This window comes from Oncorhynchus clarkii, chromosome 25 (genome assembly GCF_045791955.1).
Source record: "Oncorhynchus clarkii lewisi isolate Uvic-CL-2024 chromosome 25, UVic_Ocla_1.0, whole genome shotgun sequence".
Lineage (NCBI taxonomy): Eukaryota > Metazoa > Chordata > Actinopteri > Salmoniformes > Salmonidae > Oncorhynchus > Oncorhynchus clarkii.
Window position 1 is genome coordinate 45,285,345 of NC_092171.1, and position 18,385 is coordinate 45,303,729.

An 18,385-nucleotide genomic window follows, 5' to 3' on the forward strand; every position below is an offset into this window, starting at 1 on the left:
ATAAACAGAGAACATCCCTGGTCCTCCCTACTGCCTCTGATCTGGAGGACTCACTAAACTCAAATGCTTTGTTTGTAAATTCTGTTCTGAGTGTTGGAGTGTGCCCCTGGCTATCCGTAATTAAATTTAAAAAATACAAGGAAATTTTTCCGTCTGGTTTGCTTAATATAAGGAAGTCAAAATGATTTATACATTTACTTTTGATAGTTAAGTATATTTAAAACCAAATACTTTCAGACTTTTACTCAAGTAGTATTTGACTGGGTGACTTTCACTTTTACAGAAGAAGGGTTTTGGAGAGTTTTCAGTATGGAGAACACAGAGACGGTTATAATGTTGTTGGCCATGAATGAGGTTGTGATTAGTTTGACGTGGTTGTCAGGCTGGAGTTCAAGGAGGAGATGCTGAGGAAGAGGTATGAAGAGGAGGTGGGCTCCCTGGCGGAGGAGAGGGCGAAGCAGGAGGCGGAGGAGCACCGCTCCCTCATGACCTGGAACCAGGAGGAGAATCTCCGCATGCTCAAGATCAGGTCAGGAAGGAACGGGACATCGGTTCTGCTTTGTCCCAAATGGCACCCTATTCCCTACGTAGTGCAGAGCACTTTTCACTGCCCCTTTTCATGTCCACCTCCATCAAATAATCCATAAAGCTTAATGGGAAATTATGTCTGTCTTGTATTCACATTCTCTCTCCCTCCTCTCTCTCTCCCTCCTCTCTTCTCTCTCTCTCTCCTCTCTCTCTCCCTCTCCTCTCTCTCTCCCTCTTCTCTCTCTCTCCCTCTTCTCTCTCTCTCCCTCTTCTCTCTCTCTCCCTCTTCTCTCTCTCTCCCTCTTCTCTCTCTCTCCCTCTTCTCTCCCTCTCCCCTCTCTCTCTCTCCCTCTCCCCTCTCTCTCTTCTCTCCCTCTCCCCTCTCTCTCTTCTCTCCCTCTCTCCTCTCTCTCCCTCTGCTCTCTCTCCCTCTCTTTCCCTCTCCTCTCTCCCTCTTCTCTCTGTCCCTCTCCCCTCTCTCTCTTTTCTCCCTCTCCTCTCTCTCCCTCTCCTCTCTCTCCCTCTCCTCTCTCTCCCACTCCTCTCTCTCTCCCTCCTCTCTCTTGTTCTCTGCCTTTAGGGAACTGAGAGTTCAGAAAGAGGTGGAAGCTGCTGAGGTCAAGAAGACAGAGGCAGCCATTCTGCGAGAGCAGGCCATGGAAAGCTTTGTTAAAGAGAAGGGAGAGGAGATAATGCGGATTCAGGTATGTAGAGTTTTCATCAACCTTTTGAAAGCCAAAGTTACGTTTATTGACCTTGTTGTAAACAAATGCGGCGCCATGTTGGCGGAAGTTGTTTCCCTCTGAAACTAGAATGTTGTAGTGTCATGTCAATGTCTCAACTCTCTACATACATGGCTTTGTTCCAGGAGGAGGCCAAGAGCTTCATCAACCTGGAGAACCTGGACCAGCGTATTGAGGAAGCCCTGGACAACCCTAAGAACTATAACTTTGCCATCGACAAAGATGGCCGCGTGGTGAAGAGGACTGTGCTGCAGTGAGAGAGACTGAGGATGGCTGGAAGTGTAGCGTGAAGTTGCCCCTAGACTCTGATCTGGATTCAGTTTATCCTTTTCCTCCACTATGGTTCAGGTTAGGATTGTGGGAATGGAAGCTGATTCCGGATCTATACCTAAGGGGAACTTCACCTCGGAGCCTTGGCCTCAGAGGAGACTGGCAAGATAGTGAGCTCGTTTGACATTGTATGCGGGTCACGACGGACTGATCTACAAATCACCTTGCATCCTAAATGACTACTCATTATTATTTGTAGATCAGTCAGTCCGTCACAATGCTCTGGAACACGGGCAGCGTGGCCTTTTCTCATTCCTCCACCCTCTCTCCTCTGTGACCCGGAAACCGTTAAGAAAGTCAATATATATAAAAAAATATTTAAAAAAATAAAAAGAGTTCGTTGGCGTGTTTTTTTGTTTTTTTTACCCTCGCAGGTGTCGTCTCCTTCAGACATGAGCGGATGTTGAGCACGTTAACCAGCATCTCTGGCGATTCGTTAGTAGGCAAACAGAAGAGGCCTCCTCCCCTCCTCGATAGCCACTTTTCATTGATTATAGGCATGTGTATTCTACCGGAGTCCTTCACTGAACAGTTGTGATATCTGCCACGCCCACTTGGAAACAGCTGTTGTTTTGTCAGCGGAGAAAAGCATGAACAATATGCTACTTATCCTTTATCTAGAAAATGTCTTGCTCAACCATGTGGTTAGCTGGGGTGTAGTCATTTGTCCAAGCCCTAGCAAATTGTGGCGTTTATGTTAGTAATGGGGGGGGGGGGGGGTGGAATCGATAGTTACGTATCGCAATGTTATTTTTGACGATATTACACAGTGTACAAAACATTAGGAACACCTACTCTTTCCTTGACATAGACTGACCAGGTGAATCCAGGTGAAAGCTATGATCCCTTATTGAGGTCACTTGTTAAATCCACTTCAATCAGTGTAGATGGGAGGACACGGGTTAAAGGAGGACTTTTAAGCCTTGAGACACTTGAGACCGGGATTAGAGTCAACATGGGGCCAGCATCCCTGTGGAACGCTTTCGACACCTTGTAGAGTCCATGCCCCGACGAATTGAGGCTGCTCTGAGGGCAACTCAATATTAGGAAGGTGTTCTTAATGTTTTGTACACTCGCTGTATAGCGTTACTGTAAAAGGCCTGTAAGTTGCCTCAGAACTCCGTTCATCCTGTAGCTTTCTCTCCATCTTCTCCATCTTTATTTCCAATTTATTAAAAAAAACGTGTTTTTCTAATGTTCTCTCTTGCCTCGGCAGCAGACATACAGAGACCAATATGTTTGGCAAGGTCCCTCCCTCCCTATGGTGATCGTATCGTGACCAATATGTTTGGCAAGGTCCCTCACTATGGTGATAATATCGTATCGTGACCAATATGTTTGGCAAGGTCCCTCACTATGGTGATCGTATCGTGACCAATATGTTTGGCAAGGTCCCTCCCTCCCTATGGTGATCGTATCGTGACCAATATGTTTGGCAAGGTCCCTCCCTATGGTGATAATATCGTATCGTGACCAATATGTTTGGCAAGGTCCCTCACTATGGCGATAATATCGTATCGTGACCAATATGTTTGGCAAGGTCCCTCACTATGGTGATCGTATCGTGACCAATATGTTTGGCAAGGTCCCTCCCTCCCTATGGTGATCGTATCGTGACCAATATGTTTGGCAAGGTCCCTCCCTATGGTGATAATATCGTATCGTGACCAATATGTTTGGCAAGGTCCCTCACTATGGTGATCGTATCGTGACCAATATGTTTGGCAAGGTCCCTCCCTCACTATGGCGATAATATCGTGACCAATATGTTTGGCAAGGTCCCTCCCTCACTATGGCGATAATATCGTGACCAATATGTTTGGCAAGGTCCCTCCCTCACTATGGCGATAATATCGTGACCAATATGTTTGGCAAGGTCCCTCCCTCACTATGGTGATAATATCGTATCGTGACCAATATGTTTGGCAAGGTCCCTCACTCACTATGGTGATAATATCGTATCGTGACCAATATGTTTGGCAAGGTCCCTCCCTCACTATGGCGATAATATCGTGACCAATATGTTTGGCAAGGTCCCTCACTATGGTGATAATATCGTGACCAATATGTTTGGCAAGGTCACTCACTATGGCAATCGTATCGTGACCAATATGTTTGGCAAGGTCCCTCACTATGGTGATCGTATCGTGACCAATATGTTTGGCAAGGTCCCTCCCTCACTATGGCGATAATATCGTATCGTGAGGCCCCTGACCATTCACAAACCTAGTTTCTATTAGACAAATTCAGGTAGGTCCCTCCCTGTTTCCTTCGCTTCCATTTAATTCTGTTTGGTTCCTAGTGAATACAGCCATGATTTGTTAAATACCTTTTCATATGTGTTGTAATATCTGTCATGCAGGGCCTGTCTGCGATGTATTCGGACAGGAACTCAACCCTTAAAAAACGACAGCCTACTATCAAATCAAATGTATTTATATAGCCCTTCGTACATCAGCTGATATCTCTGTGCTGTACAGAAACTGTACAGAAACCCAGCCTAAAACCCCAAACAGCAATGCAGGTGTAGAAGCACGGTGGCTAGGAAAAACTCCCTAGAAAGGCCAGAACCTAGGAAGAAACCTAGAGAGGAACCAGGGTATGAGGGGTGGGCCAGTCCTCTTCTGGCCGTGCCGGGTGGAGATTATAACAGAACATGGCCAAGATGTTCAAATGTTCATAAATGACCAGCAGGGTCAAATAATAATAATCACAGGCACACACTATGTGTGTGATGAACAGTTTCCTGGCACAATTACCCATGTTTCCACCAGTTTGGTTATGGGGGTTTACAGGTTATGATAGTGCTGTACAACTTCAATCTATGGACTTCTCATCTGTCAAGGTCACAATGAGAATGTTATGTAATAAATCATTGTTTCTTCCCGATTGATCCTCTCTACTACTTTATTGCGAGTCATGTGGCTTTAAATCATTATAATTATTATAATGGCGCCGGAGGAGATGTTGTACGTAATGTTTCTGCTCCATGAAAAGAGCTTCTGGATGTCAGAACAGCGATTACTCGCCTCCAACTGGATGAAGATTTTTTGTTCTTTTAACGAGTCGGCCGCAAAGGATTTACTGCAAATACCGGACCGGGCCCCAAACCCCCCGTCAATCGCATTGAAGAGAAGACCAGGAGGCCGGGGCTGCAGATCCGGGTGTATGACATGCAGGCCCTTTTAGAGGCTGTATGACACTCAGGCCTTTTAGAGGCTGTATGACACTCAGGCCTTTTAGAGGCTGTATGACACGCAGGCCTTTTAGAGGCTGTATGACACTCAGGCCTTTTAGAGGCTGTATGACACTCAGGCCTTTTAGAGGCTGTATGACACTCAGGCCTTTTAGAGGATGTATGACACTCAGGCCTTTTAGAGGATGTATGACACGCAGGCCTTTTAGAGGCTGTATGACACTCAGGCCTTTTAGAGGCTGTATGACACTCAGGCCTTTTAGAGGATGTATGACACTCAGGCCTTTAGAGGATGTATGACACTCAGGCCCTTTTAGAGGCTGTATGACACTCAGGCCCTGTTAAACACATGAACAACACCCCCAGAGAGACACTCAGAAACCATTCTGGACTTACCTCATCCTGTGTAAAGAGAACCTGAAACAACTGACCCGCCTGGAAGGAAACTACTCACCTGCGTGTTCTGCAGCTTCAACACCAAAACAAACAGTGAAAAGCAACAAATTATCCACAGACAAACCAGGGACATCAACTTGTTATGGATGACCCAACAAAATGGTAAAAACGCTACCAGAACTGAAAACCCTGATATATACTGTTACACTGTTGAAGTAACACGGCTAGAGGTTCATCTGCCTCACCTAAAGCCTATTTTTGTGGGAAGCTGCTATAGACCACCAAGTGCTAACAGTCAGTATCTGGATAATATGTGTGAAAGCCACCGGGGTCTGGACAAGCTGGATGGAAAATGACTGAGCATAATAGCAGACCTTATTGCCACATCTTCAATTGAAGGCTACTAGAGAGCGTGTGCCCTCAGGCCTGGAGGGAAGCTGAAGTTATTCCTATACCTACGAATGGTAAAGCACCTTTTACTGGCTCAAATAGCCGACCAATCAGCCTGTTACCAACCCTGAGTAAACTTCTGGGAAAAATGGTGTTTGACCAGAAACAATGCTATTTTACAGTAAACAAATTGACAACAGACTTTCAGCATGCTGATAGGGAAGGACATTCAACAAGCACAACACTTACACAAATGACTGATGATTGGCTGAGAGAAATTGATGATAAAATGATTGTGGGGGCTGTTTTGTTAGACTTCAGTGCGGCTTTTGACATTATCGATAATAGTCTGCTTCTGGAAAAACGTATGTGTCATGGCTTTACACCCCCTGCTATAATGTGGATAAAGAGTTACCTGTCTAACAGAACACAGAGGGTGTTATGGCTTTACACCCCCTGCTATAATGTGGATAAAGAGTATGAATGTGGATGACTCAACACTATAGACGTCAGCTACTACAGCGACTGAAATGACTACAACACTTAAAGAGCTGCAGTTAGTTTCAGAGTGGGTGGCAAGGAATAAGTTAGTCCTAACTATTAAAATGCGTTGTATTTGGGACAAATCATTCACTAAACCCTAAACCACGACTAAATCTTGTAATGAATAATGTGGAAATTGAGCAAATTGAGGAGACTAAACTTCTTGGGGTAACCCTGGATTGTAACCCTGAACTGTCATGGTCAACACATATTGATACAACAGTAGCTAAGATGGGGAGAAGTCTGTCCATAATAAAGCGCTGCTCTGCCTTCTTAACAACACCATCAACAAGGCAGGTCCTACAGGCCCTAGTTTCTACCTTCTTAACAACACTATCAACAAGGCAGGTCCTACAGGCCCTAGTTTCTACCTTCTTAACAACACTATCAACAAGGCAGGTCCTACAGGCCCTAGTTTCTACCTTCTTAACAACACTATCAACAAGCCAGGTCCTACAGGCCCTAGTTTCTACCTTCTTAACAACACTATCAACAAGGCAGGTCCTACAGGCCCTAGTTTCTACCTTCTTAACAACACTATCAACAAGGCAGGTCCTACAGCCCCTAGTTTCTACCTTCTTAACAACACTATCAACAAGGCAGGTCCTACAGGCCCTAGTTTCTACCTTCTTAACAACACTATCAACAAGGCAGGTCCTACAGGCCCTAGTTTCTACCTTCTTAACAACACTATCAACAAGGCAGGTCCTACAGGCCCTAGTTTCTACCTTCTTAACAACACTATCAACAAGGCAGGTCCTACAGGCCCTAGTTTCTACCTTCTTAACAACACTATCAACAAGGCAGGTCCTACAGGCCCTAGTTTCTACCTTCTTAACAACACTATCAACAAGGCAGGTCCTACAGGTCCTAGTTTCTACCTTCTTAACAACACTATCAACAAGGCAGGTCCTACAGGCCCTAGTTTCTACCTTCTTAACAACACTATCAACAAGGCAGGTCCTACAGGCCCTAGTTTCTACATTCTTAACAACACTATCAACAAGGCAGGTCCTACAGGCCCTAGTTTCTACCTTCTTAACAACACTATCAACAAGGCAGGTCCTACAGGCCCTAGTTTCTACCTTCTTAACAACACTATCAACAAGGCAGGTCCTACAGGCCCTAGTTTCTACCTTCTTAACAACACTATCAACAAGGCAGGTCCTACAGGCCCTAGTTTCTACCTTCTTAACAACACTATCAACAAGGCAGGTCCTACAGGCCCTAGTTTATACCTTCTTAACAACCCTATCAACAAGGCAGGTCCTACAGGTCCTAGTTTCTACCTTCTTAACAACACTATCAACAAGGCAGGTCCTACAGGTCCTAGTTTCTACCTTCTTAACAACACTATCAACAAGGCAGGTCCTACAGGCCCTAGTTTCTACCTTCTTAACAACACTATCAACAAGGAAGGTCCGACAGGCCCTAGTTTCTACCTTCTTAACAACACTATCAACAAGGCAGGTCCTACAGGCCCTAGTTTCTACCTTCTTAACAACACCATCAACAAGGCAGGTCCTACAGGCCCTAGTTTCTACCTTCTTAACAACACTATCAACAAGGCAGGTCCTACAGGCCCTAGTTTCTACCTTCTTAACAACACTATCAACAAGGCAGGTCCTACAGGCCCTAGTTTCTACCTTCTTAACAACACTATCAACAAGGCAGGTCCTACAGGCCCTAGTTTCTACCTTCTTAACAACACTATCAACAAGGCAGGTCCTACAGGCCCTAGTTTCTACCTTCTTAACAACACTATCAACAAGGCAGATCCTACAGGCCCTAGTTTCTACCTTCTTAACAACACTATCAACAAGGCAGGTCCTACAGGCCCTAGTTTCTACCTTCTTAACAACACTATCAACAAGGCAGGTCCTACAGGCCCTAGTTTCTACCTTCTTAACAACACTATCAACAAGGCAGGTCCTACAGGCCCTAGTTTCTACCTTCTTAACAACACTATCAACAAGGCAGGTCCTACAGGCCCTAGTTTCTACCTTCTTAACAACACTATCAACAAGGCAGGTCCTACAGGTCCTAGTTTCTACCTTCTTAACAACACTATCAACAAGGCAGGTCCTACAGGCCCTAGTTTCTACCTTCTTAACAACACTATCAACAAGGAAGGTCCGACAGGCCCTAGTTTCTACCTTCTTAACAACACTATCAACAAGGCAGGTCCTACAGGCCCTAGTTTCTACCTTCTTAACAACACTATCAACAAGGCAGGTCCTACAGGCCCTAGTTTCTACCTTCTTAACAACACTATCAACAAGGCAGGTCCTACAGGCCCTAGTTTCTACCTTCTTAACAACACTATCAACAAGGCAGGTCCTACAGGCCCTAGTTTCTACCTTCTTAACAACACTATCAACAAGGCAGGTCCTACAGGCCCTAGTTTCTACCTTCTTAACAACACTATCAACAAGGCAGGTCCTACAGGCCCTAGTTTCTACCTTCTTAACAACACTATCAACAAGGCAGATCCTACAGGCCCTAGTTTCTACCTTCTTAACAACACTATCAACAAGGCAGGTCCTACAGGCCCTAGTTTCTACCTTCTTAACAACACTATCAACAAGGCAGGTCCTACAGGCCCTAGTTTCTACCTTCTTAACAACACTATCAACAAGGCAGGTCCTACAGGCCCTAGTTTCTACCTTCTTAACAACACTATCAACAAGGCAGGTCCTACAGGCCCTAGTTTCTACCTTCTTAACAACACTATCAACAAGGCAGGTCCTACAGGCCCTAGTTTCTACCTTCTTAACAACACTATCAACAAGGCAGGTCCTACAGGCCCTAGTTTCTACCTTCTTAACAACACTATCAACAAGGCAGGTCCTACAGGCCCTAGTTTCTACCTTCTTAACAACACTATCAACAAGGCAGGTCCTACAGGCCCTAGTTTCTACCTTCTTAACAACACTATCAACAAGGCAGGTCCTACAGGCCCTAGTTTCTACCTTCTTAACAACACTATCAACAAGGCAGGTCCTACAGGCCCTAGTTTATACCTTCTTAACAACCCTATCAACAAGGCAGGTCCTACAGGTCCTAGTTTCTACCTTCTTAACAACACTATCAACAAGGCAGGTCCTACAGGTCCTAGTTTCTACCTTCTTAACAGCACTAGAAACAAGGCAGATCCTACAGGCCCTAGTTTCTACATTCTTAACAACACTATCAACAAGGCAGGTCCTACAGGCCCTAGTTTCTACCTTCTTAACAACACTATCAACAAGGCAGGTCCTACAGGCCCTAGTTTCTACCTTCTTAACAACACTATCAACAAGGCAGGTCCTACAGGCCCTAGTTTCTACCTTCTTAACAACACTATCAACAAGGCAGGTCCTACAGGCCCTAGTTTCTACCTTCTTAACAACACTATCAACAAGGCAGGTCCTACAGGCCCTAGTTTCTACCTTCTTAACAACACTATCAACAAGGCAGGTCCTACAGGCCCTAGTTTCTACCTTCTTAACAACACTATCAACAAGGCAGGTCCTACAGGCCCTAGTTTCTACCTTCTTAACAACACTATCAACAAGGCAGGTCCTACAGGCCCTAGTTTCTACCTTCTTAACAACACTATCAACAAGGCAGGTCCTACAGGCCCTAGTTTCTACATTCTTAACAACACTATCAACAAGGCAGGTCCTACAGGCCCTAGTTTCTACCTTCTTAACAACACTATCAACAAGGCAGGTCCTACAGGCCCTAGTTTCTACCTTCTTAACAACACTATCAACAAGGCAGGTCCTACAGGCCCTAGTTTCTACCTTCTTAACAACACTATCAACAAGGCAGGTCCTACAGGCCCTAGTTTCTACCTTCTTAACAACACTATCAACAAGGCAGGTCCTACAGGCCCTAGTTTCTACCTTCTTAACAACACTATCAACAAGGCAGGTCCTACAGGCCCTAGTTTCTACCTTCTTAACAACACTATCAACAAGGCAGGTCCTACAGGCCCTAGTTTCTGCCTTCTTAACAACACTATCAACAAGGCAGGTCCTACAGGCCCTAGTTTCTACCTTCTTAACAACACTATCAACAAGGCAGGTCCTACAGGCCCTAGTTTCTACCTTCTTAACAACACTATCAACAAGGCAGGTCCTACAGGCCCTAGTTTCTACCTTCTTAACAACACTATCAACAAGGCAGGTCCTACAGGCCCTAGTTTCTACCTTCTTAACAACACTATCAACAAGGCAGGTCCTACAGGCCCTAGTTTCTACCTTCTTAACAACACTATCAACAAGGCAGGTCCTACAGGCCCTAGTTTCTACCTTCTTAACAACACTATCAACAAGGCAGGTCCTACAGGCCCTAGTTTCTACCTTCTTAACAACACTATCAACAAGGCATGTCCTACAGGCCCTAGTTTCTACCTTCTTAACAACACTATCAACAAGGCAGGTCCTACAGGCCCTAGTTTCTACCTTCTTAACAACACTATCAACAAGGCAGGTCCTACAGGCCCTAGTTTCTACCTTCTTAACAACACTATCAACAAGGCAGGTCCTACAGGCCCTATTTTCTGCCTTCTTAACAACACTATCAACAAGGCAGGTCCTACAGGCCCTAGTTTCTACCTTCTTAACAACACTATCAACAAGGCAGGTCCTACAGGCCCTAGTTTCTACCTTCTTAACAACACTGTCAACAAGGCAGGTCCTACAGGCCCTAGTTTCTACCTTCTTAACAACACTGTCAACAAGGCAGGTCCTACAGGCCCTAGTTTCTACCTTCTTAACAACACTATCAACAAGGCAGGTCCTACAGGCCCTAGTTTCTACCTTTTTAACAACACTATCAACAAGGCAGGTCCTACAGCCCCTAGTTTCTACCTTCTTAACAGCACTATCAACAAGGCAGGTCCTACAGGCCCTAGTTTCTACCTTCTTAACAACACTATCAACAAGGCAAGTCCTACAGGCCCTAGTTTCTACCTTCTTAACAACACTATCAGCAAGGCAGGTCCTACAGGCCCTAGTTTCTACCTTCTTAACAGCACTATCAACAAGGCAGGTCCTACAGGCCCTAGTTTCTACCTTCTTAACAACACTATCAACAAGACAGGTCCTACAGCCCCTAGTTTCTACCTTCTTAACAGCACTATCAACAAGGCAGGTCCTACAGGCCCTAGTTTCTACCTTCTTAACAACACTATCAACAAGGCAAGTCCTACAGGCCATAGTTTCTACCTTCTTAACAACACTATCAACAAGGCAGGTCCTACAGGCCCTAGTTTCTACCTTCTTAACAACACTATCAACAAGGCAGGTCCTACAGGCCCTAGTTTCTACCTTCTTAACAACACTATCAACAAGGCAGGTCCTACAGGCCCTAGTTTCTACCTTCTTAACAACACTATCAACAAGGAAGGTCCGACAGGCCCTAGTTTCTACCTTCTTAACAACACTATCAACAAGGCAGGTCCTACAGGCCCTAGTTTCTACCTTCTTAACAACACTATCAACAAGGCAGGTCCTACAGGCCCTAGTTTCTACCTTCTTAACAACACTATCAACAAGACATGCCACCTGAGGTCTGTTTAAACTACTAGCACACAGCTCAGACACCCATTCATACCCCACAAGACATGCCACCAGAGGTCTGTTTAAACTACCGGCACACAGCTCAGACACCCATTCATACCCCACAAGACATGCCACCAGAGGTCTGTTTAAACTACCGGCACACAGCTCAGACACCCATTCATACCCCACAAGACATGTCACCAGAGGTCTGTTTAAACTACTAGCACAAAGCTCAGACACCCATTCATACCCCACAAGACATGCCACCAGAGGTCTGTTTAAACTACCGGCACACAGCTCAGACACCCATTCATACCCCACAAGACATGCCACCAGAGGTCTGTTTAAACTACCGGCACACAGCTCAGACACCCATTCATACCCCACAAGACATGCCGCCAGAGGTCTCTTCACATTCCCCAAGTCCAGAATAGACTATGTAGGGGCCTGAGGGCACGCAGTGTGTTGTGAAATCTGTGATTGTATTGTAATGATTTTCGAATTGCATAAACTGCATTAATTTTGCTGGACCCCAGGAAGAGTAGCTGCTGCCTTGGCAGGAACTAATGGAGATCCATAATAAACCCCATGAAGAGTAGCTGCTGCCTTGTCAGGAACTAATGGGGATCCATAATAAACCCCAGGAAGAGTAGCTGCTGCCTTGGCAGGAACTAATGGGGATCCATAATAAACGCCAGGAAGAGTAGCTGCTGCCTTGGCAGGAACTAATGGGGATCCATGATAAACCCCAAGAAGAGTAGCTGCTGCCTTGACAGGAACTAATGGGGATCCATAATAAACCCCAGGAAGAGTAGCTGCTGCCTTGGAAGGAACTAATGGGGATCCATAATAAACCCCAGGAAGAGTAGCTGCTGCCTTGGCAGGAACTAATGGGGATCCATAATAAACCCCAGGAAGAGTAGCTGTTGCCTTGGCAGGAACTAATGGGGATCCATAATAAATCCCAGGAAGAGTAGCTGCTGCCTTGGCAGGAACTAATGGGGATCCATAATAAACCCCAGGAAGAGTAGCTGCTGCCTTGTCAGGAACTAATGGGGATCCATAATAAACCCCAGGAAGAGTAGCTGCTGCCTTGTCAGGAACTAATGGGGATCCATAATAAACCCCAGGAAGAGTAGCTGCTGCCTTTAAAGGGGATTCATAATAAACCCCAGGAAGAGTAGCTGCTGCCTTGGCAGGAACTAATGGGGATTCATAATAAACCCCAGGAAGAGTAGCTGCTGCCTTGGCAGGAACTAATGGGGATCCAAAATAAACCCCAGGAAGAGTAGCTGCTGCCTTGGCAGGAACTAATGGGGATCCATAATAAACCCCAGGAAGAGTAGCAGCTGCCTTGGCAGGAACTAATGGGGATCCATAATAAACCCCAGGAAGAGTAGCTGCTGCCTTGGCAGGAACTAATGGGGATCCATAATAAACCCCAGGAAGAGTAGTTGCTGCCTTGGCAGGAACTAATGGGGATCCATAATAAACCCCAGGAAGAGTAGCTGCTGCCTTGGCAGGAACTAATGGGGATCCATAATAAACCCCAGGAAGAGTAGCTGCTGCCTTGACAGGAACTAATGGGGATCCATAATAAACCCCAGGAAGAGTAGCAGCTGCCTTGGCAGGAACTAATTGGGATCCATAATAAACCCCAGGAAGAGTAGCTGCTACCTTGGCAGGAACTAATGGGGATCCATAATAAATCCCAGGAAGAGTAGCTGCTGCCTTGGCAGGAACTAATGGGGATCCATAATAAACCCCAGGAAGAGTAGCTGCTGCCTTGGCAGGAACTAATGGGGATCCATAATAAACCCCAGGAAGAGTAGCTGCTGCCTTGGCAGGAACTAATGGGGATCCATAATAAACCCCAGGAAGAGTAGCTGCTGCCTTGGCAGGAACTAATGGGGATCCATAATAAACCCCAGGAAGAGTAGCTGCTCCCTTGGCAGGAACTAATGGGGATCCATAATAAATCCCAGGAAGAGTAGCTGCTGCCTTGGCAGGAACTAATGGGGATCCATAATAAACCCCAGGAAGAGTAGCTGCTGCCTTGGCAGGAACTAATGGGGATCCATAATAAACCCCAGGAAGAGTAGCTGCTGCCTTGGCAGGAACTAATGGGGATCCATAATAAACCCCAGGAAGAGTAGCTGCTACCTTGGCAGGAACTAATGGGGATCCATAATAAACCCCAGGAAGAGTAGCTGCTGCCTTGGCAGGAACTAATGGAGATCCATAATAAACCCCATGAAGAGTAGCTGCTGCCTTGTCAGGAACTAATGGGGATCCATAATAAACCCCAGGAAGAGTAGCTGCTGCCTTGGCAGGAACTAATGGGGATCCATAATAAACCCCAGGAAGTGTAGCTGCTGCCTTGGCAGGAACTAATGGGGATCCATAATAAACCCCAGGAAGAGTAGCAGCTGCCTTGGCAGGAACTAATGGGGATCCATAATAAACCCCAGGAAGAGTAGCTGCTGCCTTGGCAGGAACTAATGGGGATCCATAATAAACCCCAGGAAGAGTAGCTGCTACCTTGGCAGGAACTAATGGGGATCCATAATAAACCCCAGGAAGAGTAGCTGCTGCCTTGGCAGGAACTAATGGGGATCCATAATAAACCCCAGGAAGAGTAGCTGCTGCCTTGGCAGGAACTAATGGGGATCCATAATAAACCCCAGGAAGAGTAGCTGCTGCCTTGGCGGGAACTAATGGAGATCCATAATAAACCCCATGAAGAGTAGCTGCTGCCTTGTCGGGAACTAATGGGGATCCATAATAAACCCCAGGAAGAGTAGCTGCTGCCTTGGCAGGAACTAATGGGGATCCATAATAAACCCCAGGAAGAGTAGCTGCTGCCTTGGCAGGAACTAATGGGGATCCATAATAAACCCCAGGAAGAGTAGCTGCTGCCTTGACAGGAACTAATGGGGATCCATAATAAACCCCAGGAAGAGTAGCTGCTGCCTTGGCAGGAACTAATGGGGATCCATAATAAACCCCAGGAAGAGTAGCTGCTGCCTTGGCAGGAACTAATGGGGATCCATAATAAATCCCAGGAAGAGTAGCTGCTGCCTTGGCAGGAACTAATGGGGATCCATAATAAATCCCAGGAAGAGTAGTTGCTGCCTTAGCAGGAACTAATGGGGATCCATAATAAACCCCAGGAAGAGTAGCTGCTGCCTTGGCAGGAACTAATGGGGATCCATAATAAACCCCAGGAAGAGTAGCTGCTGCCTTGTCAGGAACTAATGGGGATCCATTATAAACCCCAGGAAGAGTAGCTGCTGCCTTTAATGGGGATCCATAATAAACCCCAGGAAGAGTAGCTGCTGCCTTGGCAGGAACTAATGGGGATCCATAACAAACCCCAGGAAGAGTAGCAGCTGCCTTGGCAGGAACTAATGGGGATCCATAATAAATCCCAGGAAGAGTAGCTGCTGCCTTGGCAGGAACTAATGGGGATCCATAATAAACCCCAGGAAGAGTAGCTGCTGCCTTGGCAGGAACTAATGGGGATCCAAAATAAACCCCAGGAAGAGTAGCTGCTGCCTTGGCAGGAACTAATGGGGATCCATAATAAACCCCAGGAAGAGTCGCAGCTGCCTTGTCAGGAACTAATGGGGATCCATAATAAACCCCAGGAAGAGTAGCTGCTGCCTTGGCAGGAACTAATAGGGATCCATAATAAACCCCAGGAAGAGTAGCTGCTACATTGGCAGGAACTAATGGGGATCCATAATAAATCCCAGGAAGAGTAGCTGCTGCCTTGGCAGGAACTAATGGGGATCCATAATAAACCCCAGGAAGAGTAGCTGCTGCCTTGGCAGGAACTAATGGGGATCCATAATAAACCCCAGGAAGAGTAGCTGCTGCCTTGGCAGGAACTAATGGAGATCCATAATAAACCCCAGGAAGAGTAGCTGCTGCCTTGTCAGGAACTAATGGGGATCCATAATAAACCCCAGGAAGAGTAGCTGCTGCCTTGACAGGAACTAATGGGGATCCATAATAAATCCCAGGAAGAGTAGCTGCTGCCTTGACAGGAACTAATGGGGATCCATAATAAACCCCAGGAAGAGTAGCTGCTGCCTTGACAGGAACTAATGGGGATCCATAATAAATCCCAGGAAGAGTAGCTGCTGCCTTGACAGGAACTAATGGGGATCCATAATAAATCCCAGGAAGAGTAGCTGCTGCCTTGACAGGAACTAATGGGGATCCATAATAAACCCCAGGAAGAGTAGCTGCTGACTTGACAGGAACTAATGGGGATCCATAATAAACCCCAGGAAGAGTAGCTGCTGCCTTGGCAGGAACTAATGGGGATCCATAATAAACCCCAGGAAGAGTAGCTGCTGCCTTGACAGGAACTAATGGGGATCCATAATAAATCCCAGGAAGAGTAGCTGCTGCCTTGACAGGAACTAATGGGGATCCATAATAAATCCCAGGAAGAGTAGCTGCTGCCTTGACAGGAACTAATGGGGATCCATAATAAACCCCCAGGAAGAGTAGCTGCTGCCTTGACAGGAACTAAAGGGGATCCATAATAAACCCCAGGAAGAGTAGCTGCTGACTTGACAGGAACTAATGGGGATCCATAATAAACCCCAGGAAGAGTAGCTGCTGCCTTGGCAGGAACTAATGAGGATCCATAATAAATACAAATACAAATATTATTTGACTTTTAGTCTGTCAGACTTTATATAATTCAAACAAAGGGTTAAACATTTTTTATTAAAAAGGCATTGGAAAATACATCGGCCATGTATTGACAGTTGTGTTGAGGTAAAAAATTGTTGATACGTGTTGAGATGTTCAATGTTAAAAAAATGATCTGAAGAAAGATGTCGTGCTTGTACATGCACTTATCTGGAGTGCCTGAGGGTGGCGCTGTTTCTAGTTGCTACACGTGATCAACTGGGCTTGTACTTGATGACATCAGATAAACATTGTCATTCTTCCTACCGTTAGTGTGTTAATATTACAACCGTTGTTTTATGACCGCGTTTTTATAAATCATTGGGTCTCTAAAATGAAGAGTTGTGGATCCGTATGGATCTACGAAGAGGTGTGACTTATTCACAACAAGGTTGTTAAACAACGTTACTTCACTCCACTCTGACTGACTGATGCAACCATATGTCAACGTTTAACTCTTCGTGATCATCAGGAGGTTCACTGGGGAACATTCTCCACAATGTAACGTCTTGAATGCTTATCAATGACGGCAATGGAGTTGGCAAGAGCACAAACTGATCTGGGACCAGGATATAGATGGAGACAACTGATCTGGGCCAGGATATAGATGGCGACAACTGATCTGGGAACAGGCTATAGAAGGAGTCACATCTGATCTGGGACCAGGCTATAGAAGGTGACAACTGATCTGGGACCAGGCTATAGAAGGAGTCACATCTGATCTGGGACCAGGCTATAGAAGGTGACAACTGATCTGGGACCAGGCTATAGAAGGAGACAACTGATCTGGGACCAGGCTATAGATGGAGACAACTGATCTGGGACCAGGCTACAGAAGGAGACAGCTGATCTGGGACCAGGCTATAGAAGGAGACAACTGATCTGGGACCAGGCTATAGAAGGAGACAACTGATCTGGGACCAGGCTATAGAAGGTGACAACTGATCTGGGACCAGGCTACAGAAGGAGACAACTGATCTGGGACCAGGCTATAGAAGGAGACAACTGATCTGGGACCAGGCTATAGAAGGAGACAACTGATCTGGGACCAGGCTATAGACTGAGACAACTGATCTGGGACCAGGCTACAGAATGAGACAACTGATCTGGGACCAGGCTATAGAAGGAGACAACAGATCTGGGACCAGGCTATAGAAGGAGACAACTGATCTGGGACCAGGGTATAGAAGGTGACAACTGATCTGGGACCAGGCTGTATAAGGAGACAACAGATCTGGGACCAGGCTATATATAGAAGGGGACACCAGATCTGGGACCAGGCTGTATAAGGAGACAACTGATCTGGGACCAGGCTATAGAAGGAGACAACTGATCTGGGACCAGGCTGTATAAGGAGACAACAGATCTGGGACCAGGCTATATATAGAAGGAGACAACTGATCTGGGACCAGGCTATAGAAGGAGACAACTGATCTGGGACCAGGCTATAGAAGGAGACAACTGATCTGGGACCAGGCTATAGATGGAGACAACTGATCTGGGACCAGGCTATAGAAGGTGACAACTGATCTGGGACCAGGCTATAGAAGGAGACAACTGATCTGGGACCAGGCTATAGATGGAGACAACTGATCTGGGACCAGGCTATAGAATGAGACAACTGATCTGGGACCAGGTTATAGATGGAGACAACTGATCTGGGACCAGGCTATAGATGGAGACAACTGATCTGGGACCAGGCTATAGAAGGAGACAACTGATCTGGGACCAGGCTATAGAAGGAGACAACTGATCTGGGACCAGGCTATAGAAGGAGACAACTTATCTGGGACTAGGCTAATGTCAAACCTGACCAACAGTTGTTTTCCATCTAGAGGTGCTGCTTCTGACCCCGTGCCTGTGGATGAGGGGGTGTTGGGAAAGCCAGAAGATCTATTGCATTTCTTTGATTTCCCCGCATCCTCTCTCTTGCCACCTCTAAAAACCCATTGGATGAGAAGGAAGCGGGAAGAGAAGACACGAGAAATCAAGAAAAT

General features: G+C 46.1%; 2 protein-coding genes across 2 annotated transcripts in view; one reads left to right on the plus strand and one right to left on the minus strand.

Moving 5' to 3' along the window:
- LOC139383331 (lysyl oxidase-like 3b) overlaps nucleotides 1–18,385 on the minus strand; it is a 288,262-nt gene that overhangs the window by 216,197 nt on the left and 53,680 nt on the right. The gene's annotated exons all lie outside the window — the stretch shown is intronic.
- Nucleotides 295–2,796, plus strand: LOC139383770 (small ribosomal subunit protein mS26-like). The gene is made up of 4 exons (XM_071128336.1): nucleotides 295–529; nucleotides 1,109–1,232; nucleotides 1,397–1,897; nucleotides 2,022–2,796. The coding sequence occupies exons 1-3, from the start codon at nucleotides 402–404 to the stop codon at nucleotides 1,526–1,528; spliced, it is 384 nt and encodes a 127-aa protein (XP_070984437.1). The 5' UTR covers nucleotides 295–401; the 3' UTR covers nucleotides 1,529–1,897; nucleotides 2,022–2,796.

Excerpts from the sequence above, each read along its gene's own strand:
- LOC139383770 (XM_071128336.1), top strand. The coding sequence starts at position 402 with ATGCTGAGGAAGAGGTATGAAGAGGAGGTGGGCTCCCTGGCGGAGGAG. Across the intron at positions 530-1,108 it reads CTCCGCATGCTCAAGATCAG|GGAACTGAGAGTTCAGAAAG; the intron begins GTCAGGAAGGAA and ends CTCTGCCTTTAG. Across the intron at positions 1,233-1,396 it reads AGGAGATAATGCGGATTCAG|GAGGAGGCCAAGAGCTTCAT; the intron begins GTATGTAGAGTT and ends GCTTTGTTCCAG.